At 30.5% G+C, this 15054-nt stretch overlaps 2 protein-coding genes and 1 non-coding gene across 3 annotated transcripts; 2 read left to right on the forward strand and 1 right to left on the reverse strand.

Moving 5' to 3' along the window:
- Positions 1-5272: 5272 nt before the first annotated feature.
- On the reverse strand, positions 5273-7669 carry LOC134834819 (uncharacterized). Its single transcript, XM_063849608.1, has one exon. The coding sequence runs from the start codon at positions 7313-7315 to the stop codon at positions 5600-5602; it is 1716 nt and encodes a 571-aa protein (XP_063705678.1). The 5' UTR covers positions 7316-7669; the 3' UTR covers positions 5273-5599.
- A 1114-nt stretch (positions 7670-8783) lies between these two features.
- Positions 8784-8948, forward strand: LOC134828256 (U1 spliceosomal RNA). The gene has a single exon (XR_010161886.1). It is a non-coding gene; the product is annotated as a U1 spliceosomal RNA (small nuclear RNA).
- A 3996-nt stretch (positions 8949-12944) lies between these two features.
- LOC134836910 (actin, indirect flight muscle-like) lies at positions 12945-14431 on the forward strand. Its single transcript, XM_063852193.1, has 2 exons — positions 12945-13884; positions 13940-14431. Exons 1-2 carry the CDS (start codon positions 12960-12962, stop codon positions 14143-14145), a joined length of 1131 nt encoding a protein of 376 aa, XP_063708263.1. The 5' UTR covers positions 12945-12959; the 3' UTR covers positions 14146-14431.
- The last annotated feature ends 623 nt before the right edge of the window (positions 14432-15054 follow it).

Genomic DNA, 15054 nt, shown 5'->3' on the forward strand with positions numbered 1-15054 from the left:
TCTCTTTGCTTGGAAATCGAAATCAGATCCCAAAATGATAGTCTTGAAATCAACCTTGTTCGAAGAGATGGTCGTTTCAGAATGCTTCATTTTTATATGACCAATGGTTCGGTAGAGTATGATACAAATGACGCAAATTGTCCTTCTGATAAAAACATTGCTATTGCTTACACGGATTATTCGAATGTTGTACTGTTCAAAAGTGGAGAGCAATATATGCTTCTGAGCAGTCCCGATTCGGAAATGTCATTCAACGAGAGACTTACGTTAGTTGAGAAAAATGTAAAGATGAATTTTGATAATATGAGATATGATCAAGTGGATTGTCTTACTTTTGACCATAATAAGTTCAAAGCTGATCAGTACAAAAAATGTCAAGAGAATAGAAAATTGAAAAAAATTCCAGCAATTTTTGGAATCATTTGCATCGCAACTGGACTGATATGGATTTTTATTTATGGCATTTGGAAATTTCGAGAAAATAAGAAGAAACCTGTGGTTATGGAAGTGTTTTATCTTCGTTAATTTACAAAAGCGAGCCTCAAACAAAAATTGTTGTATTTATTGGACAAAGGCTATTAACTTATTTCTCAATATAAATGGAAAATTTTTTGTATCAAATATCATTGAGCTTTCATTCTAAGCCCGTAATATCATGAGCTTCATTTTTAGTTGGAATTTTCCAAAGGAAACAATCAAACATGAAAATTCTTCTATTTTTAATAATTTTCGATATTTCAAATACATCAAAGGCTTTCCAGCAAAAAGGATTCATGGATATCGATGAACAGAAATTTGATCAAAATATTAATTGGCTAGTTGATGGAGTGGAAGATGATACTTATCACACAAGTTATAGTATTTTCCTTTTCAACGAAATTTCCACATGCTACAAAGTTAAAATAATACCACATCAAAACGGCCTTGAAGTTTTATTTGAATTTCGACAAATATTTCATGTCATAATTAATATAATCGACGGAAAAGTTAAGTACATCACTAGTCACCAAAGCTGTCCAACAAAACAGAACTTTGTAATTGCCTTCACGGATTACTCGAATGTTGTTTTATTTAAAAGTGGAAAGCAATTCATGCTTTTGAGGAATTCAGAGTCAAAAATGTTGCTAAACGAAAGATTGGAGTTAGTGAAGAATCATTTGCCGATAAATTTTGATAAAATGAGAACAGATAAATCCAAATGCAATGAATTAAGTTCGATAAATGACCAACTCGACTTTAGTTCAAAAGTTTATTCTCAGTGTCAAAAGAATATCGAGGCGAAAAAAAGAGAAGAAAAATGGGAGACAGGATACAAAGGTCTATGTTGCATTGTTACATTTGCTGGGTTGCTTTGGTTTTGTGTTTATATTTCCTTAAAAATCTGTGACAAAAGGAAGAAAAATGTGGTTCATGTTGGCTAATTTGTGAAAATTACTTTTAAAATTAACACTTTTAGTGTAAACTATTTTTTTGTTTTGTGCAACTGTATGGCAGTGAAATATGATATCTTACCTATTTACCTAATATAAAATTTGAGCTGCAATTGTTACCGTTAACTAATTTCCTGGAAAACTCGTCATTGCTTGTCGAGCAGTAGAAGGCATAACAAGTCCAGTCAAAAGAAAATTTAAACATAAAAATTAATTAGAGGTAATCTAACTGAATTTTCTGTCAAACTTTAGAACTCATCTTTAGCATCATTTATTAATAAAAATTCTACAAAGAAACAATCAAAAATCTTCTGTTAATAATATATTTGGATTTTTGAATATATCAGAAAGCTCATCTACTAATAAACTTAACAGGAAAATTATTTGGATCGCAAAGAGCAAACAAAAAAAAAAGAAATATTTTATTGATGTTTGTTAACTTTTATGAGCTAAACAAAATTTTGTGATTTTTATGTCAATAAAAAATATTATAAAAATAAAATTATCGATTAAATCATACAATTGATATTATCGAATATAAAACTAAAATTAGATAAGAAATTTCTACAACAATAACAAGCGATAAAAGCGTCTGCGACGATGACGAAATTTCCTTTGTCTGGATGTTAATCGATTTTCCCTTAAAATTATTCTCTTTTGTTCGTATATCAGACTTGATTTTCCATGAAAATGAAATATTTTTGGATAAAATACTTAAATCATAGCTTGTCTAGACATTCGTTGATTTATCATGAAAACCTTCAGAACAAGTATAAAAGTTCTCCTTATTTTTAGTTTTTTTAAGTTAACTAAAGTTGGTGCTACTGATGCTTCAACATATCAAAATTTATATGCCCCTAATTTTCCTATAGATGAAAATTGGTACATTGATGCCATCAACACAAACGAAAATCATTGTTTTCAAAGTATTTTTTGGTACAAACCTATCGCTTATTGCTTGAACCTTGAGTTGAAACTTAAGAGACATTACAGCCCTCCAGAAAATAAGATTCATCTCAAAATATTAATTTGGAAAAATTACTCGCAGTTGATGGTTTTTAGTGGACCAACGAATGGAACATTTTTAGTTGACACAAGTGATGATTCTAATGACAAAAACGAATGTTCAAAGGAAAAGAAAATCAATTTTTACTATACGGATTATAAAAATTTTGTTGTTCTCAAAGGAGGCGACGAACGATCTGGAGAACATTTGATGGTTTTAAGAGCAAATAGCTCGAATTTGACTTTTGAACAACGAATGAAATTAATTGAAGAAAAAACGGACATTAATATAAAAAGTTTAGTGAAAGTGGAGCCGATGCAATGTTCGAATGTCGAAGTAGAAGATTTGGAAAAAATGCAACGAGAAAAATGTCTAAAATTTATCGAAATGAAGAGAATTGAGATGATTCATAAAATAATTTTCAAACGATTAATGATAATTTTAATATCTGTTGGGGCTTTATGGATCACATTATTCATATGTAGTTGGGTCGCTGAACGGAGAAGACTGAGAAAAGTAGCTCCAATTGCCTAAGGATTTTTGCTACTTCAATGAAATAAAAATAAAAAAAAATAATTTTGAGCATTTAAAAATAAATTAAATAAAATTGATGAGCTAAAACTTTTAATTTTTATGGACTATGTAAATATATTTCAATACAAGAGTTTGAAATTTTTCATTAACTTATAAAGAAAAAAATTGAGGAAGTTTTAAAATTTTTAAAAATCAAAGAAATTTAAAATATAGAATTTTTTATACAGCAAATAAGAAGGGCCTAAAATTAAGTTCAAATAATGTCATTTTCTTGCAAAATAATAAAAAAAAATCATTTTTTTCAATTTGTTCCACATTAATTAGTCTTTTGAATCAAACCTGCCGAATTGATTCCAAATATTTATTCAAAAAGTTTCATTTTTTCTCTCGAGTGATTAGCACATTAACATCACGATGTTCAAATAAATAAATATATTTTTAAATGTTAAACATTTACAATTACTCTCATAGCTGTTCAATTACCAAAAAATCACAAATAAAATTTTTAAATAAATTTTCGATAAACCACCGCTTGAATAACTCCGTAATTTCTAATATGGAATCTTTTCTCACATATCTCCACACACAAGACGACAGAAAAAACCCATGAAGCACGTGATGTGAAGACAAATGTGTGTGTTTTGCATAAAATTAAAACGAATCTCGAAACAACCTAATAATATTTATTGTGTAGTAAAAACCTCGTCGAGTTCAATGATTGTACGATACACTGTTAAAAATGAAACATTTTAGAAAATTAAATTAACTTTAAAACACCTGAGAAACTTATGATTGTTGTTGATAACAGTTTAAGGGCTGGCCTTACCTCGTTTTTTTTATTTTAAACCTTTCAATAAGTTTTAAAATTTTTCGGTTTTAATAACTTTGTACAACAATGTGGAGATATTCCTTCCGATAAGTGCAGGCAAGCGACCGAGACAAACCAAAACCAACAACGCCTTTAGGTGCAAAACAATCACATTATTTCATGTTGCACAGCAATAAATTCGCAATAAAAACCGTACAAATAATTGTTATACACAAGAGAAAAAAAAACATTAAATAGCAATAAAGCAAATTAATCTTATCACAAGAAAAAAAAACGTCTAGCACATAACAAAACTAGAAACTCGTTCGAAAGCCCTTTTCGTATCCAGTTTACTCCAATAATAAAATATTTGTTAGATTAACGGTAGAAACTTTGATTAAAATTTACACAAAAACACACAAAAATGAATAAAGAAACAATAGATCGTGTTTTACCAGTTTCTGTTAAAAATCTGTCGAAACGATACCTGAAATGCATGGCACACGCATGTCTTTTAATTTCACACAAATCATTCGTGAATTTATGGATTATTATTTAATAATTTTGAAAAAAATATTCGTGGTCGATAAGTGATATGAAAAAAAAAATTCAAACATCATCGATTTTTTCAAGGTGAATGATAACAAAAATTGTGACGTAAAGGTTTTAAATTGTAAATAAAAAAATTGCTTATTTTGTTTGACATGAGTGTATTTAAATAAAATATTTGAAATTTTTTTCTGATATTTTTAGAGCCAAAAATAATTTTAAATAATTAAATTAAATTATTTTTTTTTAAAAATAATTTTTAAAACCTTTTTTTAAATGGACAAAAAAAAATTGAATTTTTTAAATTATTTATTTTTTTAATCTATTATTAAAAAAAAAATTTAAAAAAAAAAAATTATAAAAATATTATTAAATATTTACAAAACTTTTACAACTTTTTACAAAAAAATTAAATTAAAAATTTTAATTAAATATTTAAAAAAAATAAATATCGGTAAAATTTTTAAAATTAATAAACTCTTATGTAAAATTAATTAAATTTAATAATTTTTGAAATTAATTATTTTTTTATAAATTAAAATAATAAAATTGAATAAATAAAAATTTCTTTAATAAAAATATCAGACAGTCAAAAAACCATAAATATCCAAATTTTCCATTTATTAAAATGCCTTTGAAATTAAACTCCGTCATATCAGTCAATGTTCAACAAACACTCTCTTTATCGCCATAAAATACATAATGCACTTACTTATAAATTTTTAAAAGGAATTAGAAACTTTGTTAAGAAGAGAGAACAAAAAATAAATTACCTGTCTCATATTTACTTAAGTATTTGTGTCTATTTTGCCGTTCATCAATAAAGTTCTTTTTTTTTTTGTTAAGAATGCAATCGTTTAGGAAGGTTCTTTTTACGGTGTGCGTGTAGAAAAAAAATAGACATTCCTTACATTTTTTCAATAGATAAAAACGATATGTATGCTCTTTATTACTATTCTTTTTTTACAATATATAAGAATCATAACAGTCTCTTAAGAACTAAATTCTAAAAACGTTTGTCTTTTAAAGACGCATCAAATTTAACGTAACATAAATTTAACTTTTTTTTTCTCTTTTACTAAAATCTGTACAAAGTTCTAGATTCTTTCTATGAACATGTATTTGACTAAAAATTAATAAAATTTAATCCTAATTAAGCACATAAATTGGACGAAAAAGTAAAAAGTTTCTAAATCTACTAAAAGCATGGTTTATGGCAACTTGGGTCTTTCTCGTCGTCGTTAATCGTCTAACGGAGGGCGATATAATTGATTAGACATGCTTCGGTTTACTCACTTGTGCGTAGTTCAGCCCATTGTAGGTCGTGTGATCGAGACAGCAGAGATTTGTTGTGTTAGTTGGCGGCGGTGGCGGAAGTCCCATGGGCGGATCTCCCGTTAGCATTGGTTGTGGTCTAATTTGGATCTTACCGTAGCCCAAATACGAGTCATCTGCCAAGCGACATGCTTGCGTATCGGGAATTTCCAACGTGGGACTTCCAATGAGCTCGTAATCGTCCGTAAAAGTTTTATTAGCATTGGCACTCGATGGACTCAAAGCGAGTTTCATTTTGGAAATTTTTTCATAACCATTGGAGATCTTGCTGTTCGATCGAAGAAAGTCAAGTTTATCGTAGTGTTCCTCTTGGGCATCATCATCGCCATTTGACACGAAAATTTTGTTAGTAAATTCTTCTACAACGTTATTGTTATCACTGTCCTGCTTCTGTCGCGACGAATTGCTCCGCTGAAAGGAAAACTCAATCAAATCCCTTTCCGGCGACGAACTGTGTTCCGTGTGACGTGGCTCGGCAATTCCTAAAGTTCGCCAGGCATCGGAAATGGTCTTTATGCAGTCATAATTGTTGCGTTTCCCAATTTTACCCACCATGGAATTCGATACAACTTCATAAGGCGGACTTTTTCGCACGCCGTTGTCGTCGTGGTTGATATTCAAAGCAAGTGGCGTCAATGAACGACGCGGCGGCTTGGGCGGCATGACGACTTTCATGCCGATTGGCATAGTACTAGCTGTCGAAAAGTCTATCGAATCCGAGCTAAAACCAATTCGGGTCATCGACATTTGACTTTGTGTTATGGCAGTTTCGAATTCCGGTGATTTTTGGTTCGGCGACGGCGGCAAGGGACTTCGTGAACCCGCTTCCATCGACAATGCGGCACTTAATTGCGTTTCGCCGCAATCGAGACTCACACTACTATCACCTTTAATGAGTTTCTTCATGGTTTTCATGCGGGCCGACATACAGCGGAAAATTTCCTGCGGATTTCCGTGATCAAACTTGAACATGCCTTCGCCCGTTTCGCATTTGCGTCCCGCTTCAAAGGTAAATTTGCCGTCGCGATATCCGTACTTGCGAATGAAACGATATGGCCACTTGCAAACGACGTAGTCTCGATTTTTGTAGTCGCGCAATTGCATTTCGGTTTGCGTTAGTTCCAACATGTATTTTTTCGGCTCGATTTTGCATTTTTTTAAGGTTTCGTCGGCAATTAGTTTTACATCGAAGACGCCTTCGTCGTATGACGAGTAATAGAGCTCGTTGTCGGTCTCAATTACCGAGGCACGTTTGGTTGATTGGATTTTCTCCTTGAAGGCGACTTTTTGCAAGGCACGCGTCCACTTTTTTAGCTCCTCTTCGTCGAGCACATTCAGCACCAGCTGACCCGTTTTCGTTACGATCGTAATTAAATTAGCGGGCGCTGGTTCATTCGTAATTTTAACACAATTTTCTAGCGTTACAATTGTTGCATTTTTGTTGTCGTGCTCGCTGTCGCACAACTCCAGTCGCTCAATGCCATATTGACTGGCTTTGAATAGCATGCAGTACCGCGAGCTAGCAGACTTCTTTTTCGATATTTTGCTAGACGTCGTTGTTGCGTTTAATGATATGCCACCATTGGTAAAATTAACATTTTGTACAATGGTTAAGTAACCAGATAAAACTGGTATCTCACGATCACAATCCATTGCGTCGCAATATTTTATTGATTTTCCTCATCTATTTCATTCAACGACCGAAAAACTTTTCTCAATTTGTCACAAAGGTGCATACAGTCACACGCGACTTTTATTTTTTCATTTGTGTATTTAGCTGAGGTGGCTTTCTTTGTTAACTTTTTGCATAGTCCTTAATTCACTTCATTTTATCTCTTTTGACTTTTATCACATATTGTCTTTCTCTTTTATTTTAATTTTTTATTAAAATTATTTTTTTATAATTTCTAACTAAAAAGTTCTTGTATTTTAATGTAAATTTAAAATAAAAAAAATTATTTAATAAAATTTGTCTCGCGAACCTGACGACGACTTAAGAATGTTAGATGAGATGGCGATTTGCGACTGAATTCAATACACATTTAGCTTCAGTCACACACTCCAGACCCAATACACTCACACTCGAAAACTCGAATGCTCTTTGATAGTGTGCGACAAGTTTCACTACCACATCGAAAGCTATATTTAAGCAGATATCGAAGAGTTGACTTAAAATTTTGTACGATCGTTAGTCGTTTGGCATGTGGAGTTCTGAGAGAATTAGGTTGGAATTGGATTTTGTTTGTTTTCTTCTGTCGTTCCGACGTTTCACCTGACCTCCGTGCAGCTCTACTCGTTTATGCTCGTGTGTTTTCGTACATATAAATAGCTACAATTAAGAACCCTATAATAAATAAACAAAAACAAAAATGTACAGATATTCCATTTATGGAATGGAGACAAAAAATAGATAACAAAACAGCACATGTGTGATATTTTAAGCACTTACGAGACCAATACACATGCAAACATGTAGTTTCTAATTGATATTTTTTTTTCATTTGTCGTGCGATTGCAAAATTTTCAAAAAATTATTTCTAGAAGGAATTTTTTTCATTCTTTTTTCAAGAAAAATTATTTTGTTTGAATTTTTCTATAAATAAATGAAAAATAAGGTTTGACGAAGGTCACGCTCATCACGAAATTAATTCAGCTATTTTATTTAATTCGAAGAAGAGTCCCTTTAATTCCATTGATTCCGGAAATTCCATTCATGATGTGAATGATGTGAGCGCTGTGTTCCATGCATTACAGTGCTGCGTGTTTACTTTCGTATTTTGACATCTACGATAATTGCATTGGTAGTTGTTTGTACAAGTACATGTCCACACAACGCCATGCACAATACATGTCAATGTTATATCTCGTGTATTTCACATCTTGTTTTCATTCAACAAAACGGCAATAAAATAAAAGAACAACAAAGTTCAGTGTAGAAGGGAATTTGTAAGGTTCTGTACTATATATACACGTACGTACAATATAGGGACAACACAAAATCGATACTTTTGTACGTGACTATTTTTAAACGTATGTCAGAGTGTGTGGAAAAATGTCGAATATTTCGTCAACACGCGACGACTCGAGATGTTCATAAGGTTCGTTGTGGCGACGAAAAAGCATACTTACCTGGCACAAGAGTTTGCTATGATCATGAAGGTAGCTCTCTCGGGATGAGGCTTTTCCATTGCACTTCGGATTAGCTGACTCTCGCCATTATCCCTAATGTGGATAACTGGTGTGCGTAATTTTTGGTAGCCGGGATTTGCGTTCGCGCTTATCCCGACCATAAACTAAAACTCAAAATAAATTTCCTAAACTAAACTGGGAAAATTCTGTTCTTTTATGTATGTGACACATTGAATGAATGTATTTTGTTCTTTTTAAGCGAAAGTTTTTTTCTGTGAATTTTTGTAAATAAATAGAAAATATGAAAGAAAAATAATTAGAAAGTGTCTAGACTTCAATACGAAAAATTAAAAAAAAAATTAAAGACAGTCAGACAAAAACAAACAAAATCTAAATTTGATTACTGAACAAGTTGTTCTGCCAAATAAATATTTATTTAAATTTTTGTTGTTTTTTCGTAATTCTTTTTTGCTTGAAATTTATTCGTTTTCAATAAACAATAAATTTAAGAACATAAATTGACAAAAAGAACTTTCGCTTGGAACGATTAAAAATATCTATTTTAAAGATTTCCTTATTTGACTAAAATATATAAAAAAATTATTTTTTTTTATTAATTTTTTTTAATTTTCAAATTATTTCAACCTGTATGAAAACTAAAAATTTAATTAATTTTTTTCTCATCTTCCATATTTTTTTAATTAAATAAATAAAATAATAATTAGTTAAGGCCATTAAATTTAATTATTTTAATTTATGTCGCATGTAGATTTTTATGAAGGGGGGGGGGGAGAAAAAAAATAAAAAAAATTTAATTTTTTTTACTACTTTTTTGACGTTTTAGAACGTTAATCTTTGATTGAACACATTTAAATAATTTTTACTTTTATTGTTTTAAGTTTTTAAGTCAAAACTTTAATAAAATTTCACAAAAAAAAAATTTAAGAAAAAATAAAAAATTTGGTCACGTGACTTAAAAATTTTTTCATCAAATTTTCGATAGATAATGCGTTTTTAAAGCAAGTTAAGTTCATATCTAATGTAATTTTAATTTTTAATGGACATTATTATCGTTTTTTAATCAAAAAGTACCAAAAAATGTCAAAAAATTTCCTTTTTTTTTAATTATTTTTATTTTTTCCCCTGAATTTTTTCGGCAAAATCGGAGGGGGGGGCGACATAAAGTGAAATAATTAAATTTAATGGCCTAAATAAAAAAAATAAAATTGAATTGCTTTTAAAAAGTTTTTGTGGAAAAATTTCCAAACAAATGTAAAAGGAATTGCTTTAAATAATTTTTTTAAAAACTTTCGAAAAAAAATCTCAAAAAAAATCTGTAATTTGGCGCAACTTTGTAGAAATAATAAAATTAAACCTTTTCTTAAAACGCCCCTGATTAAAAAAAATGTAAAATCAATCTGGAATTATTCCAAAAATTGATTAATGGGCGAACAACAATGTAGCAAAAATTACTTTTTTTTATTATCTCTCGTAAAAAAAAGTTAGAATCCTTTTATAGACGTTTGAAACCATTTATATTTAATCAAAAAACACCATCAAAAAATAAATAAAAAGCAAAAGTAATTTAAAAGATATTTTTTTACATGTTCTCGGAAAACATTTAATCCATAACGGAAATGGGAGTTCCCTGAGCCCAGTCAAAAAAATCTTCTTTGTTTATATCCCGCGGCTACGAGTAGTCATCCGATATTGCAACGATAATTGCCCATAACTTCTGTAACATGCACAGAACGCGTCGAAATGCATGAGAATTTTCAGAATATTTCACATTCCATTCTTTACCTCTTCATTCATTCATAAAGTTCATCTTTTTACATTTTCATATAAAAAATAATATTTATAGCCGTGTTGAATGGCTTTAAGTGATTCAAAAAGCTGGAATGCATCCACGCAAATGACTCACACGAAGCGCGTCGCACTGTCTAACGAGACGAAAAAATTAATTCTGCCACGCGATCAAATTTTTTGGAGGCACTTGTGTGAATTTAAACTCCCACGCTAACATTTTTTTCGTGTAAATCTTGCATTTTATTATTCATAATCTTGTCATGTCTCTCATAAACACAGAATTAAATTGTTTGACGTGCAAAAAGGCATCATTTAACAAAATACTTTATGCGTGAAAAATTATTGTGCGGGGTAATTATGAAAGTTGTTCGTAACGTGGCTCGTTATTAAACAATTAATTTTTGATGATGAATTAAGTGAGAACTTTATTGCTGTGGGTGAGGTGAGAAAACCACAATTCGCTTGGGAAAAATTATTTTTTCACTTTTTTTTTGTTTTTACGTGAAAAATTTATGAAAAATTCACGTAATTTCTCACACTGAAATTGATGTGTCTCCATATTTTTTGTCAGAATTTTCATCTTTTCCAACGCCGCGTGTCATTTAATTTATTTTATTTTAATAATTGATATGTTTAACATGATTATAATTAATATTTGCGTCTTTTTGCTTGCGTCCGTTGTTGACGATAATTAACAACGACGTTAATTCTGTTTATTATTTCTGCATTAATTTAATTAGAAAGGAGGGCATTTGGTCTCTGTGTGTCTTTTTTGCTCTGTTTATTTTTTGTTTGTTGTGCAGAGAATATTTGATGAAAAATAGAATTGTTGAGTTTTGTCTTTTCGTTGTTATTTGCGGAACGAAATTTTTGCTCATGATGAAAATGAAACAAGTTGCAAAGAGAAAAATGTTTTAAATAGTTTTACACGTCACGGAAAATCTTACCAAATATGGCATGGCGAAAAGGGCGCGTCATAGAATTTTTTTAAAGGCAGGTGAGTCAATATTTATTTTTTTTTTATTGAATATGACTTAGGCCATTAAATTTAATTATTTTGAATTTTATCAACCCCCTTTCGATTCTTTTTTTTTTGGAAAAAAATAAAGTTGATAAAAAATTTTATTAATTATAAAAAGATAATTTTTTTTGGAAAATGTTAAAATAAAATTTAAATAATTTGAAATAAAAAATATTAAAAAAATAAATTTTAAAAAAATTTTGACAAATATCAATCTTATTTACTTGAATTTTCTTTTGTTTTGAATCAAAGTTAAAAAAAAATAAAATAAAAAATTAAACGTAAAATTTTTTTTTTAAATTAAAAAAAAGAAAATAAAAAAAATTAAAAAAAACAATTTAATTTTTTTAAATTAAAAAATATTAAAAAAATTAAATTTAAAATATAAGTATTAAATATAAATTAATGAAATAAATTAATATAAATACAATTTAATAAAATAAAATTATTAATTTTTTCCAAATTTTTGATATTTTAATATAAAAATCGAAAAACAAATCATAATTTTAATAATTTTTGATTTATTTTCAGTTTCATTGCACTTTTGAGCATTCCGTTGGCTTTCGTTAAACACATTTGGCTTCCATAATAGGCAACACATACAAAAATTCTCTATCTCTGAAAATGGCTCGACTCAACGACCAAAATCTCTCTCAATAAATATTTTCTACTAGTTCTAATCAAAAAAGTCATCATGAATTAATTTGCATATTTTAATGAAAATCATGAATTTTCCTTTCAGACAGACAAAATTTTTCATAAAATCAAAGGAAATGCACTCAAAAACCTAAGCATACATTTATATTAATAAAACACAGCAAATATTCAACAATAGAGAGAAAGAAGAATTAATTGTCATTATTAAGCGATCCACAACCCACACCATCTATGGGGACACAGAGACTCTTTTTGCAATTTTTTGGCTATTAATAAATCCTGAATACTGCTAACGATTGTGTATAAAAACCACTGCATTTCGCATTTATGCATTCATTTTGAAGTCAATTTCATTAAAATAAAGACCGTTGTGCTTTGTGCATTATTGTCTTCGCTGCAGATCTTTTTTTGTGTCTAAATTAATTCTAAAGTGTTTTTTGTGCTCTGTGTAAGTGTAAAAAAAGTCAAAATTAGAGTTGAAGTTGAAAATAATTCGGTTTAATCCATGAAAAGTAATTTTTGGCAAAATTTTATGTGACGCCGCATTAAAATGAACATTATAAAATAATTGTGCGAGACACCATAAATTACATAATAAGAAGCGTGTCTCGTGGATCTTTTTGATTAATTAGTTTTTTTTTTTAATTTTTTTCGTAGACCAGTATTAAAAACTAAGCAAAGATGTGTGACGACGATGCTGCTGCTCTAGTCTGTGATAATGGTTCAGGCATGTGCAAAGCCGGATTTGCTGGTGATGATGCGCCACGCGCTGTCTTTCCCTCGATCGTAGGCCGTCCACGTCATCAAGGTGTCATGGTCGGTATGGGTCAAAAGGATTGCTATGTGGGCGATGAGGCACAAAGCAAACGTGGTATCTTGACACTCAAATACCCCATTGAGCACGGAATTATCACCAACTGGGACGACATGGAGAAAATCTGGCATCACACCTTCTACAATGAATTGCGTGTTGCTCCCGAGGAACATCCAGTTTTGTTGACTGAAGCTCCATTGAATCCAAAGGCTAATCGCGAGAAAATGACTCAAATTATGTTTGAGACTTTCAACTCGCCCGCCATGTATGTCGCTATCCAAGCTGTACTTTCCTTGTACGCCTCCGGTCGTACTACTGGTATCGTACTTGACTCTGGAGATGGTGTTTCCCACACAGTCCCCATCTACGAAGGTTATGCCTTGCCTCATGCCATTCTCCGTTTGGACTTGGCTGGTCGCGATTTGACCGATTATCTCATGAAGATCCTCACGGAGCGCGGTTACAGCTTCACCACCACCGCTGAGCGTGAAATTGTTCGTGACATCAAGGAAAAGTTGTGCTATGTTGCCTTGGACTTTGAGCAAGAAATGGCAACAGCAGCTGCTTCGACTTCTCTCGAAAAGTCGTATGAATTGCCTGATGGACAAGTTATCACGATTGGCAATGAACGTTTCCGTTGCCCCGAAGCCTTGTTCCAACCCTCATTCTTGGGCATGGAGTCATGTGGCATCCACGAAACTGTCTACAACTCCATCATGAAGTGCGATGTTGACATCAGGAAAGACTTGTATGCCAACTCTGTCCTTTCTGGCGGAACCACTATGTATCCAGGTAACTTCTTAAAATTATTAATAATGAAAATTTTTATTAATCCTGAAAATCTTAGGTATTGCTGATCGTATGCAAAAGGAAATTACTGCCTTGGCACCATCCACGATCAAGATTAAGATCATCGCTCCTCCAGAACGTAAATATTCCGTCTGGATCGGTGGATCAATTCTCGCCTCGTTGTCCACTTTCCAACAAATGTGGATCTCCAAGCAAGAATATGACGAATCTGGCCCAGCTATTGTCCATCGCAAATGCTTCTAAACCATCAAAAAGGGGACGCAAACTCATCATAAATGCCTATTTTTATTTTTTAATAGAAATCAAACAACTTTCGTACCAACGACCGCAACTACTTACTTATACAACAAGATATTTGAACAAATTCATAAAGAAAAATATTTTATTATAGAATTATTATTTTGATATTTATAAGTATATATGCTGCTTTATATTCAATATTTATATATATATTTATACATATAGAGGACATGTAATCGTTATGCAATGTTGCTGCTTTTTTATCTAATGTTAAGCTGTTTTTTGTTAGTAATGTAATGTTTAAGAAACAAAAAGACAACCAAAACGATGATCAACCATAAAAGGCGCGCTGTTAGAACATGAAATAAAAAAAGTCAATATCAATCGATTAAGATACAGAACAAGATTTTTACTTGAATTCAGAAAATTTTAATTATTTTGAAAAGTCAAAAACTATGCAATCTACGCAATTTTCAAATTAAAAAAAATGATAAGGTATGCAATCAATTTTACATTGAATTTTCTTAATTTTCTCACGAAATCTCTAATATATTTTGAATTTTTCTTTTCATAGACCTTCATTAAGCTAAGCCTGACATACTACAAAAAATTTCAAAGAGATTTGTGAAACAGATTTTGAGTTATTTCGTTACAAAGGATTTTTTTATCTAAATAAATAAAAGTTCGAAAAAATTTAAAAAAAAATTGTAAAGGAAATTTACATAACATGACATAACAAAATATTTTATTCTTGCTTAAGGGTAGTATCACAGTACATGAAGACATGTATGTTATCTAGCTTAAAGCTACTCAACATTAATCTAGATTATATTATAAATATGATTATTTAACACTTAAATTACTAAATTACAATAATTGAACGAGAAAAAAGGAAATTTACAAAAATTTATT

Source organism: Culicoides brevitarsis, chromosome 1 (assembly GCF_036172545.1).
Source record: "Culicoides brevitarsis isolate CSIRO-B50_1 chromosome 1, AGI_CSIRO_Cbre_v1, whole genome shotgun sequence".
Taxonomy (NCBI): domain Eukaryota; kingdom Metazoa; phylum Arthropoda; class Insecta; order Diptera; family Ceratopogonidae; genus Culicoides; species Culicoides brevitarsis.

Bases quoted from the DNA above. Each gene is read 5' to 3' on its own strand.
- LOC134834819 (XM_063849608.1), bottom strand. From the start codon at position 7,315: ATGGATTGTGATCGTGAGATACCAGTTTTATCTGGTTACTTAACCATT.
- LOC134836910 (XM_063852193.1), top strand. From the start codon at position 12,960: ATGTGTGACGACGATGCTGCTGCTCTAGTCTGTGATAATGGTTCAGGC. The intron at 13,885-13,939 runs GTAACTTCTTAA...TGAAAATCTTAG, and splicing joins CGGAACCACTATGTATCCAG to GTATTGCTGATCGTATGCAA.